This window comes from Ranitomeya imitator, chromosome 2 (genome assembly GCF_032444005.1).
Source record: "Ranitomeya imitator isolate aRanImi1 chromosome 2, aRanImi1.pri, whole genome shotgun sequence".
Taxonomy (NCBI): Eukaryota; Metazoa; Chordata; class Amphibia; order Anura; family Dendrobatidae; genus Ranitomeya; species Ranitomeya imitator.
The window spans coordinates 650,447,283-650,469,060 of NC_091283.1; the positions used below are offsets into that span (position 1 = coordinate 650,447,283).

Below are 21,778 nucleotides of genomic sequence, written 5' to 3' on the forward strand. Positions count from 1 at the left end.
TTTCAACAGCCACGTACTTTCTATTTTTTCACTGACGTGTCCGTATAAAGATTTATTATTTTTTTTGCAGGATAAATGGGCACGCCATCGGGGTTACACCATTTAACTGTAGCTGTTAACACACTGACAGTGACATTTAAGTGGTTGAATACTAGAGATCAGAGCAAGCTCAGGTCACTGTTAGCGGCAGGTGCCGGTCATAAAAAATAGTCAGCATCTCATCTCCTGACCCCCCCGTCCGTTCACCTGCTCCATGACGAAGTAGTATGTCATGTGGAGGAAAGGGGTTAAAAATTAGTTACAAAGATGCAAAATATTGTAATTTTTCTGCAATTTTTGCTTGAAAGGAAATTGGACAGGTGATTTATGCTGGCCAAACCATAAACCTTTATTAAAGCTGACCACGCTTTTCTAAAAAACATAATGGCATTGTGAATAACTGGTCCAGCAGTGTGCTCATGACTTATAGCTCTGTGGCTACTATTGCATGTGTTTTATGTCATGTCCTTGGACAAAAGAGGCCTTCAACAGCTCCCTGGAGCATTTACCTTGAAAGCTAATTAAGAAGTTAAAATAATTATAGAAAATCTGCTTAAGCAAAAAAAACTGCCCTATGCTTTACAAGCGATCTTCTCTTACTCAGGGACATGAAGAGCTGAGGATTCTCCATCACAACATCCTTGTAGACATCCTTGTGTTCTTCTAAATACTCGCACTCCTCCATGGAGAAATAGACCGTGACATCCTGACACCTAAACGGCAGCTGACACACATAATAATGCATTACTATCCACACTTCTTCTTGGTGTCACTATGTAACGCCCCAGTATTCCCTGCAACGCTCACCTCTCCAGTCAGCAGATGAATGATCATGTTGGTGAGGTCTAAGATACTTTGCTTACTGATAATGTCATCTGCCAGTAAATGAAGACTAGGCTCTGTGATAGCACTATGGGTTTTATTCGATCCCTCGGGTACATGGGGTCGACTGATCGAGGTGACACACTCGCCAGATGTCCTCTGCATTACTGCATAATCCTGTGTAAGAGAAAAATATATTCCCAGAATCCCTTTCTTCTCCAGTCAAATCACTATGTGATCAATATAGATAAAACACTATATAACCTCCAGAGTTCCTCACCTCTCCAGTCAGCAGGTAGATCATTTCCAAGCAGAGATTTAATATACTCTTGGTATTATTTCGAGACTTGGCTAATAACATGGTCTGGTAAAGATGGCTAAGAGGAGACATCAATGTTGAGAAATTCTGTACTGCAAGAACAAATACATTCAGGTCATGTCAATTGAAGTCTACTAGGTGACGTTAAATGAAACAGAATTAAGCCCTCAACTCATACACAAACAGTGACTAGGGCAAAATTCTAATATAAACTCTAATAATAGCAAACAAAACTCTAATATTAGTAGTAGTTTAAAATGCCAAAAATAGTATACAAAACTCTAATAATATTAATAGTAGTAGTATAAACATAATAGTATAAACAACACAAAAAGGAAGGGGCATAAGAAAAGTCCAAGTAGGAGAGTATATTATGCCCATAAAATAATATGTTTTATTGAAAAACATATACATAACATATAAAAGATTCCAAGTAGAAGCAACATAAATAAAAATCAAAGCAAGGTGCCCAAAAATGTAATGGGTAGACAATGAAATAAATCCAGCTGGATATAAAGGTTGTAATAACAAATGTTATAGGGCAGAATGAAGGTTATTAAGAAAAATGTACCAAGTCACTTATCCCATGTGAATTGCCTTGTTGCCCATGTAAACATCATTAAAATTATTACAAGTATTATCGCTGGTATGCGTGTGTCCCTGCTGCCCCAACGCGCGTTTTGCCAGTCTTTTTCAGGGGCCCCACTTCAGTTATGTGACAGGGTCACTGGCACAGTGTATGAAGGGAGATATGTGTCACTGCGTATACTACAGTCAGAGATGTAGAACCAGATTATTTTCGCCTCTAGCATGCTTAGTACTGAGAGGATTAATCTTAAAGTTACAATGACCTGGTTTTATGTGAGCACCCATAGAGTGGGTGGGAAGGTGCTCACCGTATCCCCTCTTGCAGAGCCGATCATGTGATCATAACATGGTCCTGGTTAAATACCTGGATATGAGAGACAGTCTGTGTGTGTATTGGGAGAGGGAACACTCCCATGTGGCTCCAGGAGGACTGGATGACAATGCTAGGTGTCTGCAGGTTGAACCTGCAGAGCAAGGACACTGTTGCACTTTGATTGTTTTGTTTTTCCGTTAAGCCAGGAAGGCTCTGCTTTTGTTTTCGTGGACCCTGCCTTGGTGTATGCTGACTTCAATAAACCAGCAGGTGTTTCACTATCCAAATGTTCCTGTGTCTACCTGAAGAAGCAGCTAAGGGTGTCAACCCCTCACAGTATGTATACATGCAAATGTTTGTAGCACCTTGCTTTATTTATGTTGCCTTTACTTGGGACCTTTTTATATGCTTATGTACATTTTTTTCTATAAAATATTTGACATTATGGGCATATTATACTCACTTATTTGGGCTTTTCTTATGCCCGCTCTTCCTTTTCCTGTTTTTTATTCTAGACATAGAATTAGCTACGTAAGCAGAACTACAGGAAATCTAAAAATATTATTTTTCCTCCATACAAGTTCACTACTCCAGAATTAGTAATTTATTATAAAGACAGTGGTAACTTTATCTCAGATTTGTGATGGACATTTCATGCTGACCTCCTGAACTCGTCTTGGTAATCAGTAAAAGACTCTGCTCACCTGGAGACGTACGTGACGCGTTATTCTCCATCATGACTCCTTTGAACTGATCCTTGTGTTCTTCTAAATACTCACACTCCTCCATGGAGAAATAGACAGCAACATCCTGACATCTAATAGGAACCTGATATATACGATACAAATTCACAAGATACAGAATCAATGGACAAAGAAAACATACCTAATTTAGCTAGTGATTTCTTTAAATTCACACAAAATTACACTAATAAACCTAATTTGCAATGTGGGTTGTATAATTTTTACAGCAACTCTTTACATTGGTGCAGACTTAGTTTAGCAGAACAGACACCCATAGGGTGACCATAAGTGTTATAGGTGGAGTTATTATACTTGGGGGGCTTGTTAGGCACTAGATAGACCTGGGGTCTAATGTTGTTTCTTAGATTGTGGACATGGCAGAGGAAAAATAGCTCCAAAATCAAAGAAAACCTTGAATTTATTGTTGACAGACAATGCAGTGCTGTGCATATAAATGTGACATTCGGTCAATCAAACCTTTCTCAAACATGCACTATGCCAAAAGAACAAAAAGGATGTCAAACTGTCAAAACTAGCATAAACAAATACAAATCAGGTGAAATCATGGGTATTATCACATGTAGTATAATACGGGATGGAAAATTGAGCATATCAAGCAAAATCACATCACATAAGAGTATGTATCCTTGGGCAGGCAAAGTCCGTTAACCCTTTTGCGCCAGAGCCGGTTTACCAGGCCAAATTTTTCAATTCTGACCAGTGTCACTTCATAAGGTAATAACGCCGGAATGTTTTAACGAATGCCAGTGATTCGGTGATAGTTTTTTCGTGACATGTTATATTTTATGATAGTGGTACAATTAGTTCGATATGGCTTGCGTTTGTTTATGAAAATATCGGAAATTTGGTGAAAATTTCATATCTCTCAAACTTTTAATTTTTATGCCCTTAAAACCCTAGAACGCATACATGGGGCCTCACAGGCCTGCCAGGTTACTTGTTTTCTATTTTCTATAAAAGTACTTTAGTCAGAATTTTGAAAATCTAGGTAATCCTCAGGTATATAGTTGTTAGTAATTTCCAGTTATTCATATATTTTTATGTTACAGACATTTCGGTATAACAACCTTTTTTGGGACTACCCCATATTCACGCACCTGGGGCCTTTTAGGCCTGTACTAGGTTTAAATGTGATACTCAGTCTTTTTGTCTGTATTGTTGCTTGGGAAGAACTTTTATGACTCTGCTCTTGCTGGGAAGAGTGTGGATTATGCATGACAACATTTTATGCCAGCTAAGTATGGCATAAAAATTTTCTGGATGTGCGATCCAGCAAGCTATTATGGGATGAATGGTCTGATTTACTGTGGCAAAGAAGCTCCAGTCCAGAAAAACCTATGTTCCAACATAGTAAAAACACTTGCTCTACCAATTTTCAATTCAGGAAAAAATATTACAATGTATAATTACTTTACCAATTTTGAAATGGCCAACTTTTTGCTTCAAAAGCAACTTACACTTGTTGGTACTATGAGGCCAAACCACCGCGAAATTCCTCCAATCATGAAGCACAATGCAACAATGGTGTCTTATAAAGCCAAGAAAGAAAAATCTGTGATATTACTGAGTACAATGCATCATGATGGAAGTATTGACACCGATGACAGGAAAAAAAAACCTGAAATCATACTGCATTATAATAAGACAAAAGGAGGTGTCGACAAGATGGACGAAATGTTTGGAGAGTATTCGTGCAAAAGGCAGACTAAACGTTGGCCTGTTGCCCTTTTTTCCAATATCCTTGATGTGTCAGCCCTCAATAGCTACATTGTTTATTGTCAAACTAATCCAGAATTCCATGCCAACAGGAAAGACAAGAGACGTCTATTTTTGACAGAACTTTGTTATGAAGTTTTGATGCCTACTATGATGGAGAGAAGCAGCATGCTATGCTTATCAAGGCAAATTACGGAGGCAATGATCCGATGTGGAATACGCTTTCTGGAACATCCAGAGCAAAGAGAAAAAAAAAAGAAAGCGCTGCTATATTTGTCCAGCAAAGAAGGAAAGAAAATCGGAGCGTTTCTGTTCTAGTTGCGGACAAAATGTATGCAAGGAACATTCAGCCGAAAAAATAATATGCGAGAATTGTCGGGGGAATCTGTAAAGTTACAAATAAATATTCCCGCACCAAGTTTGCTACAACCAAAAAATGTTTTCATAACAAAATTGCATATAGAATGCCTATATTTGGCGTGCCCGTTTACTTACTTTTTTGTTGTTTTATGCACATAATTATGTTTTGAAATATACACATCTTAGGCTGTGTTCCCAGTAGCACTGGGGTTCGCCAGAAGGGGATCCATAATGGATCTGACCTCCTGGTAACTCAAGCTAAGGCTGCCGGAATGGTGGGATTCCGCCAGCCTTAGCTGGGGTCACCAGGAGGTCAGATCCATTACGGATCCCCTCCTGGCAGACCCCAGCGCTAGTTGGAATGCATCCTTACCTTGCAATTGTAAAATAAATTTTGAAAAGTATTTTTATTTGAGTTATTCCGTGTTATTTGCACACAGGCCTAAAAGGCCCCAGGTGCGTGAATATGAGGTAGTCCCAAAAAAGGTTTTTATACCGAAATGCCAATAACATAAAAATATGTGAACAACTGGAAATTACTAACAACTATATACCTGAGGAATATCTAGAGTTTCAAAATTCTAACTAAAGTAATTTTACAGAAAATAGAAAACAAGTAACCTGGCAGGCCTGCGGGGCCTCAGGTATGCGTCCGCCAGCCTTAGCTGGGGTCACCAGGAGGTCAGATCCATTACGGAATCCCGTCCTGGAGGACCCCTGCACTAGTGGGAATGCATCCTTACTTTGCAATAAACTTTGAAAAGTATTTTTATTTGAGTTATTCCATGATAATTGTAAACAGGCCTAAAAGGCCCCAGGTGCGTGAATGTGTAGATTTCTATGGGTATTCGTTCTAGGGTTAACCCCTTCACAACATGCACCATACATGTACTGCGCATGTTGTGTCCCTCCCTTTGATGTGGGCTCCGGCGATGAGCCCACATCTATCACGGCACATGTCAGCTGTTTTAAACAGCTGACATGTGCCCCTAACAGCCGCAGGTGGAATCACGATCCACCCTCTGCTATTAACCCATTAAATGCCGCTGTTAATCTCGGACAGCGGCATTTAATGTGACTGGGCCGGAAGCATTTTTGCTCATCGCTTTTGTGTAGCAGAGGCGATCAGACAACTGCAGCTTCTACTCTCCCATGGAGACTAGTGAAGCATGCAAAAAGTAAAAAACAAATGTTTCTAAAAATATAAAAAAATATATAAAAGTTCAAATTACCCCAATTCAAAATAAAATTAAATAAAAAAACCAAAACACGTATTTGGTATTGCCGCATTCAGAATTGCCCGATCTATCAAGCTATAAAAAGAATTAATCCGATCGGTAAACGTTGTAGCGAAAAAAAAAGTAAAACCCTTAGATTTACGGGTTTTTTTTGTCACCGCAACATTGCATTAAAATGCGATAATGGGTGAGCAAAATATTGTATCCACACCAAAATGGTATAATTAAAATGCCAGCTCAGCACGCAAAAAATAAGTCCTCACCCAGACTCAGATGACGAGAAATGGAGTCAAAACGGGTCTTGGAAAATAACGCAATTTTTTGTTTTTTAACAAACTTTGGATTTTTTTCTCACCATTTAAAGGGACACTGTCACCTGAATTTGGAGGGAGCAATCTTCAGCCATGGAGGCGGGGTTTTCGGGTGTTTGATTCACCCTTTCCTTGCATGCTGGCTGCATGCTGGCTGCAATATTGGATTGAAGTTCATTCTCTGTCCTACGTAGTACATGCCTGCACAAGGCAATCTTGCACAGCGCAGGCGTGTACTATGGAGGACAGAGAATGAACTTCAATCAAATATTGCAGCCAGCATGCAGCCAGCGGGTAAGGAAAGGGTGAATCAAACACCCAAAAACCCCGCCTCCATGGCTGAAGATTGTTCCCTCCAAATTCAGGTGACAGTGTCCCTTTAAATAAAAAACAACCTATACATATTTGGTATCTGAAAACTCGTAATGACCTGGAGAATCATAATGGCAGTCAGTTTTAGCATTTGGTGAACATGGTAAAAAAAAATCTAAAAAACAGTTGTGGAATTGCACTTTTTTTCCAATTTCACCGCATTTGGAATTTTTTCCCCTTTTCAAGTACACAATATGGTAAAACCAATGGTGTTGTTCAAAACTACAACTAGTCCCCAAAAAAACAAGCCCTCACATGGCCATACATGGAAAAATAAAGTTATGGTTCTGGGAAAATGGGGAGCGAAAAACAAAAATGAAAAAGGCCTGCGGCGTGAAGGTTAAACTAGAGAGTGATGACACCAAAAATAGTTAATAAATAATATTTCCCACATGTCTACTTTACATCAGCACAATATTTGAAACAGAAGGTTTTTTTTAACGAAGTTAAAAGTTGACCAGCAATTTCTCATTTTTCCATAAAATTAACAAAACCATTTTTTTAGGGACCCCACATCACATTTGAAGTGACTTTGAGGGGTCTATATGACAGAAAATATCCAAAAGTGACACCATTCTAAAAACTGCACCCCTCAAGGTGCTCAAAACCACATTTAAGAAGTTTATTAACCCTTCAGGTGCTTCACAGGAGTTTTTGGAATGTTTTTTTTTTTTTAAAAAAAAGGACATTTAACTTTTTTAAACATTTAAAAAAGTTTAAAAAAGTTTATTAACCCTCCAGGTTAACATTTAACTTTTTCCCACAAAAATATTACTCTAGGTGACCAAATCAGACCTTTTTGGGATGGGGTATTAAACGCATATTGTTAGATCTCAGGGGAAAGAATCCCTCCCTCCCCCCAGATTGCCCTCTTATCTATGCTCCCAGGCCCTATAGGTACACAGAAACGTAGTCTTTTGAGATTCTGCTTGGCGGCAGCACGTACAATAATACCCAGACACTGGCAGACATCAGTCACTCCATCTGTGTCATAATGGCAGGACGAAATCTGGTATATTTGTCATATGGAAGATCTATCAGCAGAAAGCACAGGAAACAACATAAGGTTTGTTCGGTTGTGGCAACCCCTGGATTCTCTTTAGGAACTCACCCGGATTCTTTTCCTTATTTTCCTGAAGAGAAAAGACTTCACAATACTGGGAAATAATTGATTTGGTCACCCCTCCTAGACACTTGTTTGATCCCCACTATTTATCCTTCCGAATAGGGAAAATATGGACTTGAAATTTCCACCACCCCTACTCCTCTCCACCCTGTCCTCCCTTTGTTTGTCTTATCCTTTGTATGATCTTCTCCTCCCTCTTCCTACTTTTATCTAATAGAATATATATATATCCTTCCTAGGTAACGATATTCACCAATGTTATGGTATGTTTCTCGTGTGTTTGTCTTTTTTTTCTACTTGATATATCTCTAACATAATACAGAGAAAAGAGTATAGTGTATAAATTATCTTAAATACATCTGTGATCAACTTGGATATACAAGAGCGGGATTATAATTATCTGGTTATTGTATGCAATGAGGCCCTGCGAAGCTCAAATTAAAATTTGGTTGTTATGTTATGTTTTGTTATGTATAACCAATAAAATCTGATTAAACTAAACACATCCAATTGTGGAAATTATTATTATTCCAAGCTCTATTGATTAAAAATCAACTTTGGTCCGTGGGAAAACCCCTTCGATTCCTGTATAGGCTCCAATTTATAATTAGTGACATTGTTATGCAGAAGACTTAAAGGGACACTGTCACCTGAATTTGGAGGGAACAATCTTCAGCCATGGAGGCGGGGTTTTTGATTCACCCTTTCCTTACCCGCTGGCTGCATGCTGGCTGCAATATTGGATTGAAGTTCATTCTCTGTCCTCCGTAGTACATGCCTGCACAAGGCAATCTTGCACAGCGCAGGCGTGTACTATGGAGGACAGAGAATAAACTTCAATCCAATATTGCAGCCAGCGGGTAAGGAAAGGGTGAATCAAAAACCCAAAAACCCCGCCTCCATGGCTGAAGATTGTTCCCTCCAAATTCAGGTGACAGTGTCCCTTTAACCCCTTCGCGACATGCGCCGTACTAGTACTGCGCTGCCGACACTGCATTAGTGCCAGCAGCAGTACTAGTACGGCGCACCGATCACCGCGGTCTCGCGCTGAGCGCCGCGGTGATCGGGTGCGGGTGTCAGCTGTATACGACAGCTGACACCCCGCAGCAATGCCCACGATCGGCGCTATCGCCGATCGCGGGCATTTAACCCCTCTGATGCCGCTGTCAGTAGTGACAGCGGCATAGAGGGGGATCACGCAGGGACGGGGGCTCCCTGCGCTCTCCCACCGGAGCAACGCAATAAGATCGCGTTGCTCCGGTGACCCGGAAGGAGTCCCCGGATCCAAGATGGCCGCTGGACTCCTTCCGGGTCATGAAGTGACCTGTCTAGCCGGCGCCTGCTGAGAGCAGGCGCTGGAAGCCAGCTAAGCTGCCTGTCAGATCGTTGATCTGACAGTGTGCTATGCACAGTGTCAGATCAACGATCTGATCTAATACAGAGATGTCCCACCCTGGGACAATGTTAGAAAGTAAAAAAAATAAATAAATAGAATGTGTAAAAAAAAAATAAAAAAAAAATCCCCAAATTAAAAAAAAAAACATTTCCCAATAAATCCATTTATTTATGTAAAAAAAAAAAAAAAAACAATAAATGTACACATATTTGGTATCGCCGCGTCCGTAACGACCCGCTCTATAAAACTATCCCACTAGTTAACCCCTTCAGTGAACACCGCAAAAAAAAAAAAAAAAAAACAAGGCAAAAAACAACGCTTTATTATCATACAGGCGAACAAAAAGTGGAATAACACGCGATCAAAACGACAGATATAAATAACCATGGTACCACTGAAAACGTCATCTTGTCCCGCAAAAAAAAAGCCGCCATACAGCATCATCAGCAGAAAAATAAAAAAGTTATAGCTCTCAGAATAATGCGATGCAAAAACAATTATTTTTTTTATATAAAATAGTTTTTATTGTGTAAAAGCGCCAAAACATAAAAAAAATTACATAAATGAGGTATCGCTGTAATCGTACTGACCCGAAGAATAAAACTGCTTTATCCATTTTACCACACGTGGAACGGTTTAAACGCCCCCCCTAAAAGAAATTCAGGAATTGCTGGTTTTTGTTCATTCCGCCTCCCAAAAATTGGAATAAAAAGCGATCAAAAAATGTCATCTGCCCGAAAATGTTACCAATAAAAACGTCAACTCGTCCCGCAAAAAACAAGACCTCATATGACTCTGTGGGCCAAAATATGGATAAATTATAGCTCTCAAAATGTGGTGATGCAAAAACTATTTTTTGCAATAAAAAGCGTCTTTTAGTGTGTGACAGCTGCCAATCATAAAAATCTGCCAAAAAAATATATATAAAAGTAAATCAAACCCCCCTTCATCACCCCCTTAGTTAGGGAAAAATAATAAAATGTAAAAAAAATGTATTTATTTCCATTTTCCCATTAGTGCTAGGGTTAGGGCTAGAGCTAGGGTTAGGGCTAGGGTTAGGGCTAGGGTTAGGGCTAGGGTTAGGGTTGGGGTTAGGGTTTCAGTTATAATTGGGGGTTTCCACTGTTTAGGCACATCAGGGGCTCTCCAAACGCGACATGGCGTCCGATCTCAATTCCAGCCAATTCTGCTTTGAAAAAGTAAAACAGGGCTCCTTCTCTTCAGAGTTCTCCTGTGTGCCCAAACAGTGGTTCCCCCCAACATATGGGGTATCAGCGTTCTCAGGACAAGTTGGACAACAACTTTTGGGGTCCAATTTGTCCTGTTACCCTTGGGAAAATAAAAACATAGGGGATAAAATATCATTTTCGTGGAAAAAAAAATATTTTTTATTTTCACGGCTCTGCGTTATAAACTGTAGTGAAACACTTGTTGGTTCAAAGCTCTCACAACACATCTAGTTAAGTTCCTTGGGGGGTCTAGTTTCCAATATGGGGTCACTTGTGGTGGGTTTCTACTGTTTAGGTACATCAGGGGCTCTGCAAATGCAACATGACACCTGCAGTCCATTCCATCTAAGTCTGCATTTCAAACGGTGCTCCTTCCCTTCCGAGCTCTGCCATGCACTCAAACGGTGGTTCCCCCCCACATGTGGGGTATCAGCGTACTCAGGACAAATTGGACAATAACATTTGTGGTCCAATTTCTCCTGTTACCCTTGGGAAAAAAAAAATTGCGGGCTAAAACATCATTTTGTGGAAAGAAAAAATGATTTTTTAATTTTCACAATGCTACATTCTAAACTTTAGTGAAACAATTGGGGGTTAAAAGTGCTCACCACACATCTAGATAAGTTCCTTAGGGGGTCTTCTTTCCAAAATGGGGTCACTTGTGGGGGGTTTCCACTGTTAAGGCATGTCAGGGGCTCTCCAAATGCGACATGGCGTCCGATCTCAATTCCAGCCAATTTTGCATTGAAAAGTCAAATGGCACTCCTTCCCTTCCGAGCTCTGCCATGCGCTCAAACAGTGGTTTATCCCCATATATGAAGTATCGACGTACTCAGGACAAATTGCACAACAACTTTTGGGGTCCAATTTATCCTTTTACCCTTGGGAAAATAAAAAATTTGGGGCAAAAAGATCATTTTTAGTGAAAATTAATAAAAAAATTTTTTTTACGGCTCTACATTATAAACTTCTGTGAAGCACTTGGAGGTTCAAAGTGCTCACCACACATCTAGATTAGTTCCTTAGGGGGTCTACTTTCCAAAATGGTGTCACTTGTGGGGGTTTCCACTGTTTAGGCACATCAGGGGCTCTCCAATCGTGACATGGGCTCCGATCTCAATTCCAGCAAATCTTGCATTGAAAAGTCAAATGGCGCTCCTTCCCTTCCGAGCTCTGCCATGTGCCCAAACAGTGGTTTACCCCCACATATGGGGTATCGGCGTACTCAGGACAAATTGTACAACGACTTTTGTGGTCCAATTTCTCATGTTATCCTTGGTAAAATGAAACAAATTGGACCTGAAGTAAAAATTTTGTGAAAAAAAGTTAAATGTTCAATTTTTTTAAACATTCAAAAAATTCCTGTGAAGCACCTGAAGGGTTAATAAACTTTTTGAATGTGGTTTTGAGTACCTTGAGGGGTGCAGTTTTTAGAATGGTGTCACTTTTGGGCATTTTCTGTCATATAGACCCCTCAAAGTCACTTCAAGTGTGAGGTGGTCCGTAAAAAAATGGTTTTGCAAATTTTGTTGCAAAAATGAGAAATCGCAGGTCAACTTTTAACCCTCATAACGTCCTAACAAAAAAAAATTATGTTTCCAAAATTGTGCTGATGTAAAGCAGACATGTGGGAAATGTTGTTTATTAACTATATTATGTGATATAACTCTCTAATTTAAGGGCATAAAAACTAAGAGTTTGAAAATTGCTAAATTTTCATAATTTCCGACAAATTTTTGTTTTTTTCACAAATAAATGCAAGTCATATCGAAGAAGTTTTACCACTATCATGAAGTACAATATGTCACGAGAAAACAGTGTCAGAATCACCAGGATCCGTTGAAGCGTTTCAGAGTTATGACCTCATAAAGTGACAGTGGTCAGAATTGTAAAAATTGGCCCTGTCACTTAGGTGAAAACAGGCTTTGGGGTGAAGGGGTTAATTTATTTTGGGAATGATAGGTAAGTGCAAGCATCTCAGTATCAGGTAAGACAAGTACATAGGATGAGATTTTCAGGACTTGTGTTCTTATTTAAACTTTTGTACTGAGCTGCCAGCATTGGACCGCAGAGATGATACTATTGACATACGCCAATTAGTCGTAAGCAAACGGAGTCAGTAAAGATGAATGTCGGACTAGTGGAGTTGGCTGAACATCTATTGTCTATGAGGGCCTCCCAACTATGCCGATAGATGATGTAAGAAGGATCATAAATTGATTTTCAACGGCCAATCCCTTTATTTTCAGGGTAGATAAGCCGCTGCCAGGTGTTTTGCACAGGCTTTCTCCTCTCTACCCATTGAAAAGACAAGAACTGTCAGCCAGACAAAGTAATTATGTGTATGGGTGAAGTGCGGAGAGACAGTGGCCTGCCAAAAGATCATTCATCCAACAGTATCTCATGTATGGCCAGCTCAAGGCTGTGTCTGTGTACCATTCTTATGTCCAGCTTGGAAGGATAATAATGCTCACTCTAATTGCATGCTCCTTGTAATTATCCAGATCTGATCTTGTCTGTAAGTGGTAAAAAATGGTGGTCTGTGAAGCTACATATCGCACCATATCATGGAAACCCCTGTTGAAAACATACGTGTAACATAGGCTGACAGTATGCCTCAGTAGCTGGCGTACTTGCTATGAGCAGCATGGACTGACAGTGAAAGAATTACAGAGGGTGGACAGAGAAATTTTGATTTGAATTCACAGACAAGACTTCATTTACTGCAATGCTACACAATGTTACCATCATCATCATCATCCAGACATTGTATTAGGCCATGTTCACACAGTGCGTTTTTTACTGCGGAACCGCAGCGGTTTTGCCGCTGCGGTTCCGCAGCTGTTTTCCATGCAGGGTACATAACAATGTAACCCTATGGAAAACAGTCACTGCTGTGCACATGATCCGTAATTTCGTTTAAAAAGCCGCGCAGAATAGCTGCGGCAAAAAAGAAGGAGCATGTCACTTCTTTTTCCTGAACCGCAGCGGTTCTGCACCCATAGACCTCCATTGTGAGGTCAAAATCGCAGTAAAACCCGCAGATCAAAAATATATCTGCGGGTTTTACTGCGATTTGATGTGCAGAACCGCTGCAGCAGGAAGTGCGGGGGAGCGGGCGGAAGTGCGTGGGCGGAGTGTGGCTGCCCCCCCGTGCTCCGATCCCGCCCCCCGTGCTCCGATGCCCCCCCCAGTGCTCCGATGCCCCCCCCCCGTGCCCTAATCTCCCCCCCTTATACTTACCCGGCGTCCCGGTGTCCGTCCGGCCGTCTTCTCCCTGGGCGCCGCCATCTTGCAAAATGGCAGGCGCATGCGCAGTGCGCCCGCCGAATCTGCCGGCCGGCAGATTCGCTCCAAAGTGCATTTTGATCACTGAGATATAACCTATCTCAGTGATCAAAATAAAAAAATAGTAAATGACACCCCCCCCACTTTGTCACCCCCATTGGTAGGGACAATAAAAAAATTAAGAATTTTTTTTTTTTTTTTTCACTAAGGTTAGAATAGGGGTAGGGTTAGGGTTAGGGTTAGGGGTAGGGTTAGGGGTAGGGTTAGGGTATTTTCAGCCATTTTAGCCCTAAAAAGCTTCCTAGGAAACACACAGTCTCTGCATAGAAAACTGCATAAAAAAAGGATAAAAAAACGCATCAAAAAACGCATCAAAAAAGGACCAAAAAAGGACCTGCGTTTTCTGCCAAGAGCTGCAGTTTTTAAAAAAAACTGTCCTGAAAAAAAAAGGATGGAAATCCTGAACGTGTGAACATACCCTTACTGTGCTAGACTCTAGCTCACTCACCTCTCCATTCAGCAGATTAATGATCATGTTGGTGATTTCCAGAACCTTCTGCTCCTTACTTCTCTCGGTTACTAGTAGTTGAGGTGAAGGTTCCACGATGGGGATGTGGGTCGTGTCCCATTCTTCATCCTCAGATACCTTATTCACTACTATGTAATCCTATGCATGCAGACAGACAATCAGCTTATTAACAATGTCTCCTTTTAAGGAAAAGATTTTATTAAAAAAAAAAAAAAAGAATCACACAAGGTAAAATAATTCTGAATCAATCAACTTTCAGACTGTCACGAAAACTTTTCACTTTTCCGTTCCAGTCAGGCACTTGCAGCTCTCTGCTGCCCTCCTAACCCTCAGGTCAGTCAGAGAACTGCACCTAGGATAAGCAGTGGCCGGAGAGGTTGCTCAGTCACGCGCTGGTTATCGGGGCACTCTGCAGTGAGGATGGTATAAATCTCCTAAGTCCCAGGGTACAAATACAAACCTTCGATCCGTCACTACCAGGATCCCCCAATAACACCAGAACGCTATGCTGCTACAAATTCCTCGTTAGATATAATCTGGTCTGTTACCAGGCCTATATCGGGTCAGAAACCAACCCCAGGTAGCGGGAATTTGCACGGAGTACGTGTCAGATCGATCATAGAGCAAGAAGAACTAAGCTAGCAAATTTACAAGTTTACTCTATAAAAAAATTGGCAGTGTTTACAAAAGATGTTACAAAGAGACAAAATACAAGTATGTACAGTTATGAAATAAAAGAGATAACACTACGTAACATACTAAATATCAGTCACAGGGATGACGTATCGATAAAGGGGAGGAGAGTTCCTATCGAATTGATTCAGTACCCCAGCATGGTGTTGTTAGCTGTCTCTCCAGCTCTGAATGATGGACAAAAATGGACGTTTCTGTTTTATGCTACAGCCATAAACTTAGGGACTCCCACTTTGATAACTTCACATATGGGCTGCTTTCCCGAAGGAACCCAAAGCTTGGAAAGTTATCAATGACTTCTTTTCTCCATATCTTTGGCCTGGAAGCTCCCAGGCCAACAATATTGGCAAAATTTTTCCCCTGCAATTTTACCATTCTTTAGAGTCCAAACACGGTATGTCTGTGATTTGCTGGTGGGCAGAAACTCATTTCCCAGGTTCTGATAGCCCTAAATGCTGCAAAACGCTGTCATGCGTAGCCCCAAGTGCCCAGATCCTTGAAATCTAATTTTCATGGTTCTGGAATTAATGTGTATTATTGAACTGGACTTTGAGTGTTTGGCTTATAAGACAAAGAGGTTTTTGGAGGGAAAGAACACATTCAGCTCTGCTAGTACTAGCAGGCGATAAAACCCACATTTCAGAGCTGACCATCTGCCTGAACGGAGGGGGAGTGGAAATTCACAGGCGGGGGGTGAGAGGGGCTGCATGAAGGATTTGGTCATAGATAGTGAAGAGCAAGTGTACTCGTTGCTCGGGTTTTCCCCCGAGTGTTTATGACTGCTCGGAGATTTAGTTTTCATCGTGGCAGCTGGATGCTTTACAACTACTAGCCAGGCTGAGTACATGTGGGGGTTGCCTGGGTGCTAGGGAATCCCCACATGCAATCAAGTTGTATAGTAGCCACAAATCACCCAGCTGCGGCAAGGAAAACTAAATCTCTGAGCAGTCATAAATACTTGGAGGTCATCCGAGCGTGCTCGCGAAAACCCGAGCAACGAAAACACTCGCTCATCACCACTCAGAGAGAAACCAATGATGGGAGGAGTAGTTGGCCAGCTCTGCTTGTATCTCCAAAACAATGGAGAATAATTCATATCTTCCTGACACAGACCTAGTTTGTGCCATCACCTGGCATTTATATACAGGTACTTCTCACAAAATTAGAATATCATAAAAAAAGTTTATTTATTTCAGTTCTTCAATACAAAATGTGAAACTCATATTATACAGGGTGGGCCTTTTTATATGGATACACCTAAATAAAATGGGAATGGTTGGTGATATCAACTTCCTGTTTGTGGCACATTAGTATACGGGAGGGGGGAACTTTTCAAGATGGGTGGTGACCATGGTGGCCATTTTGAAGTTGGCCATTTTGGATCCAACTTTTTTTTTTTCTAATGGGAAGAGGGTCATGTAACACATCAAACTTATTGAGAATTACACAAGATAAACAATGGTGTGCTTAGTTTTAACATAACTTTATTCTTTCATGAGTTATTTACAGGTTTATGACCACTTATAAATTGTGTTCAAAGTGCTGCCCATTGTGTTGGATTGTCAATGCAACCCTCTTCTCCCACTCTTGACACACTGATAGCAACACCGCAGAAGAAATGCTAGCACAGGCGTCCAATATCCATTGTTTCAGATGCTGCACATCTCGTATCTTCACAGCAGAGTCAATTGTCTTCAGATGACCCCAAAGATAAAAGTCTAAGGGTACCGTCACACTATAACATTTCGATCGCTACGACGGTACGATTCGTGACGTTCCAGCGATATCGTTACGATATCGCTGTGTCTGACACGCAGCAGCGATCAGGGATCCTGCTGAGAATCGTACGTCGTAGCAGATCGTATGGAACTTTCTTTCATCGCTGGATCTCCCGCTGTCATCGCTAGATCGGTGTGTGTGACACCGATCTAGCGATGCGATCCAGCGATGCGTTCGCTTGTAACCAGGGTAAACATCGGGTAACTAAGCGCAGGACCGCGCTTAGTTACCCGATGTTTATCCTGGTTACAAGCGTTAAACTAAAAACAAACAAACAGCACATACTTACATTCTGGTGTCCGTCAGGTCCCTTGCCGTCTGCTTCCCGCACTGTGACTGCCGGCCGTTAAGTGAAAGCAGAGCACAGCGGCTGTGCTTTCACTTTCACTTTACGGCCGGCAGTCACTGAGTGCGGGAAGCAGACTGCAAGGGACCTGACGGACACCAGAATGTAAGTATGTGCTGTTTTTTTTTTTTTAGTTTAACGCTTGTAACTAGGGTAAACATCGGGTAACTAAGCGCGGTCCTGCGCTTAGTTACCCGATGTTTACCCTGGTTACCCAGGGACCTCGGCATCGTTGGTCGCTGGAGAGCTGTCTGTGTGACAGCTCCCCAGCGACCACACTACGATTTACCTACGATCACGGCCAGGTCATATTGCTGGTCGTGATCGTAGGTAAATCGTATAGTGTGACGGTACCCTAAGGGGATCAGATTGGGAGACCTTGGTGTCCATTCAACTTGCCCAAGATGACCAATCCACTTTCCAGGAAACTGTTGATGTAGGAATGCTCAGACCAGACACCTATAATGTGTTTTCCCCTCCCATATACTAATGTGCCACAAACAGGAAGTTGATATCACCAACCATTACCATTTTATTTAAGTGTATCTGTGACGCCCCAGGCTCCTGGTTGTCACAGTGGCATTGCTTTCCTCACGGGGAGAGTGATGTCATGCTTGGAAGTGATGAAGGATTCCTTTTATCAGGTAACCACAAAGCACACAACACTGTTTTAACTCCAGGCCAGAAGGGGGAGCTCTACACCCGACTTCAGGGGAGCTGCTGTCTCTGGTCAGGAGGAGTTAGTTACTAGGCAGTTGGAGAGAGCAGACAGTTGGTGCAACACAGCAGACTGGAGCAGTCTGAGACAGAGAGACGAGTGAGGGGCCGTGACGAGTGAGTAAAAGGACTATAAACATAAGGATGAATGACCTCGATGAATGTTTATAGTCCTTTTACTAGGCACTGCTCCTAATAGCCAGTTTCCTACTCCACACTGATGAGCAGCAAATACCCCGAAACAGCTGTCTGTGGATGCATACCATGTTTTGGCATAGGCGGTTTTCCTTTTTGGATGCTGCCCTTCCCGTGGTTGTTCCTTCCCGGTGAAAGATCTGGCTATTTATTGCTTGCGTTGAGAAACACGTGATGGTGTCTCAGCGGCTTTTCTACATGCATTTGCATATTTCCCATAAGGGATGGGAGCAGTGTTCTGGATCACTGCGTTAAGCAACACGTGATGGTGTCTCCGCGGTGTTGGATGTTTTGATCTCCCCGAGGTCATTCATGTTTATAGTCCTTTGACTAGGCACTGCTCTTAATAGCCAGTTTCCTACTTCACACTGATGAGGGGCAAATACCCCGAAACAGCTGTCAGTGGATGGATACCATGTTTTGGCATAGGTGGTTTTCCTTTTTGGATGCTGCCATTCCCGTGATTGTTCCTTCCCGGTGAAAGACTTGGCTATTTATTGCTTGCGTTGAGAAACACGTGATGGTGTCTCCGCAGCTTTTCTACATGCTACCATCAGTAAACCAGGTAAAGAGACTGCACAACTGTGTCCTTTGTTCTTTACTGCACCACTCACCATCCTCCATCTATTCACCGGGAGCCCTGTGGACCTACTTTACCTCTGGGAAGTTATACCATCTAGCTACCATTACATCACCCCAGAGGACCCCTTTAAGCAGCGTTGGTCCACACTGACCGAATACCACAGGTGGCGTCACAAACGAACTTTTATTATTCAACTAACCCCTTTAAAGACCATCCCTTTAACGCAGTGTTCCCCAAGTTCGGTCCTAAAGAGCCACCAACAGGTCATGTTTTCAGGATTTCCTTAGTATTGCCCAGGTGAGAATTCCATCACCTAGACAGGCAACAATTCCATCACCTGTGTCATACTAAGGAAATCCTGAAAACACGACCTGTTGGTGGCTCTTGAGGACCGAACTTGGGGAACACTGCCTTTAATATGGGTGCCCAGGGTCACGGACTGGGTCACCGCCACCGCAACACATCCCTTTAAGTACCGGACCCGGTACCGAGTACCTCACGGCCCTGGCGGGCGTTACATTTCCATATAAATGGCCCACCCTGTATAGAGTAATTACAAAGAGTGATTTCAAGTGTTTATTTCTGTTAATGTTGATGATTATGGCTTACAGCAAATGAAAACCCAAAAGTCATTATCTCAGTAAATTAGAATACTTTATAACACCAGCTTGAAAAATGATTTTAAAATCCAAAATGTTGGCCTACTGAAATGTATGTTCAGTAATTGCACTCAATGCTTGGTCGGAGCTCCTTTTGCATCAATTACTGCATCTATGGGCATAGATTGTGTGCCTCTCCACTCTTCTTCCAGACTCTGGGACCTTGATTTCCAAATGAAATGAAACACCTTGGACCACTGAGCAACAGTCCGGGTCTTTTTCTCTTTGGCCCAGGTAAGATGCTTCTGGCTTTGTTTATTGGTCATGAGTGGCTTGACACAAGGAATGCGACACTTGTAGCCCATGTCCTGGATACATCTGTCTGTGTGTGGTGGCTCTTGAAGCAATGACTCCAGCAGCAGTCCACTCGTTGTGAATCTCCCTAAAATTTTTGAATGCCTTTTTCTTAGCAATCCTTTCAAGGCTGCGGTTATCCCGGTTGCTTGTGCACCTTTTTCTACCACTTTTTTCCTTCCACTCAACTTTCCATTAACCCCTTAATGACCGGAGGTATTTTCATTTTTTGCTCCCCTTCTTCCAAGATACATAACTTTTTAACTTTTGCGGCAAAATGACCATGTGAGAGTTTGTTTTTTTGCTGGACAATTTGAACTTTTGAACAACACCATTGGTTTTAATATATTGTGTAATGGAAAACGGGAAACAAATTCCGGTGAAATTGCAAAAAAAGTGTAAATTCACAGGTTTATTTTCTCTTTGCCATGTTCACTAAATGATAAAACTGACTTGCCATTATGATTCTCCAGGTCATTACAAGTTCATAGACTCAAACATTAACCAAACTTTGGTTAAAAAAAAGATACCATTTTCCCGAGAACTGTAGCGTCTCCATTCTTCTTGATTTGGGGATGAGTGAGGGCTTATTTTTGCGTGCTGAGCTTTATTGATGCCATTTTGGTGCAGATACGATCTTTTGATCGCTCAATATTGCATTTTACTGCAATATAGCGGGCAAGAAAAAAAATGTAAGTATGGCGTTTTTAATGTTTTTCTCATTACGCCGTTTACCGATCAGGTTAATTCTTTTTTCATATTGATAGAGCAGGCTATTCTCTATGCGGCGATACCAAATATGTGTATGCTTGATTTTTTTTATAATTTGAATGGGGCGAAAGGGGGTGATTTGAACTTTTATATTTTTTTTAATACCGTATATACTCGTGTATAAGTCAAGATTTTCAGCACATTTTTTTGTGCTGAAAACATGCCCATCGGGTTATACATGAGTCATTGTCCAGAAAGCCAGTGGAGGAGGGTGAGCGGGGACTCGGTGGCTGTAGCACAGTGACAGCTGCAGGGTTCCAGAAGACATCTATACTCAACCACCGTCGCTGCATCTCTGTCCCTGCATCTCTATCCTGGTGCTGGCAGCTCTTCCTATTACTGTGCTCAGCGGTCAGGTGGTATCACTCATTAAGGTAATGAATATGCACGCATCTCCACTCCCATAGGCATGGAGCGCATATTCATTGCCTTAATGAGCGGTACCACGTAACAGCTGAGGATGGGGGGGAGGTGTGAGCCATGCGGGACCGTGGGAGCCATGCGGGACTGTGGAGCCATGCATACAACGGGGGAGCCACACATGCCAGGACAAAATGGGGGAGCCACATACCACGACAGGATGGGGTTGCCACACATACCAGGACAGGATGAAGTTGCCACACATACCAGGACAAGAAGGGGGAAGCCACGTATACCAGGACAGGACGGGGGGAGCCACGCATTCCAGGACAGGACGGGGGAGCCACACATAGCAGGACAGGGATGAGGGGACAATGCATACCAGACTTATACTCAAGTCAATAAACTTACCCAGTTTTCCGTGGCAAAATTAGGTGCCCTGGCTTATACTCGGGTCAGCTTATACTCGAGTATATACGGTATTTATTTTTTTTTTTTACTTTTTGCATATTGGCATCTGCTACATACAGGTGAAGATCAGATCGCCTGTGTGTAGCAGAAATGCTTACTTGCTATAAGCGCTGTCCACCGGGCGGTGCTCATAGCAATCTGGCTATGACAACGATAGAGGTCTGCTGGAGACCTCTGGTTGTCACGCCAACCCATCAGTGGCCCACAAGCACATGGAGGGGTCACCAATCGGTGGGATTTCTAACGCGCTTACCGGAAGCGCGAGTTAAATGCTGCTGTCAGAGATTGACAGCAGCATTTAATGGGTTAACAGCCGCAGGTGGATCGCAATGCCACCGGCAGCGGTAAGAGACACATGTCAGCTGTTCAAAACAGCTGACATGTGCCAGGAAAGAAGTGAGCTCAGCGCCGGAGCCCACATCAAAAGGGAGGGATTCCGACGTGGGCGTACTATTATGCCCAAAGTCAGAAAGGGGTTAAAATCCAGCTGTGGACACACT

At 42.1% G+C, this 21,778-nt stretch overlaps 1 protein-coding gene across 8 annotated transcripts in view; it reads right to left on the reverse strand.

Annotated features, from left to right (window-relative positions):
• LOC138667080 (zinc finger protein 684-like) overlaps positions 1–21,778 on the reverse strand; it is an 84,369-nt gene that overhangs the window by 6,398 nt on the left and 56,193 nt on the right. For all 8 annotated transcript variants that reach the window (XM_069755367.1, XM_069755364.1, XM_069755362.1 and 5 more), the window contains 5 exons: positions 14,390–14,548; positions 2,786–2,909; positions 1,142–1,272; positions 847–1,038; positions 640–763 (listed from right to left, as the gene is read on the reverse strand). In XM_069755367.1, the coding sequence (XP_069611468.1) occupies positions 640–763; positions 847–1,038; positions 1,142–1,272; positions 2,786–2,909; positions 14,390–14,548 (730 nt within the window). The remainder of the gene's footprint in view (positions 1–639; positions 764–846; positions 1,039–1,141; positions 1,273–2,785; positions 2,910–14,389; positions 14,549–21,778) is intronic.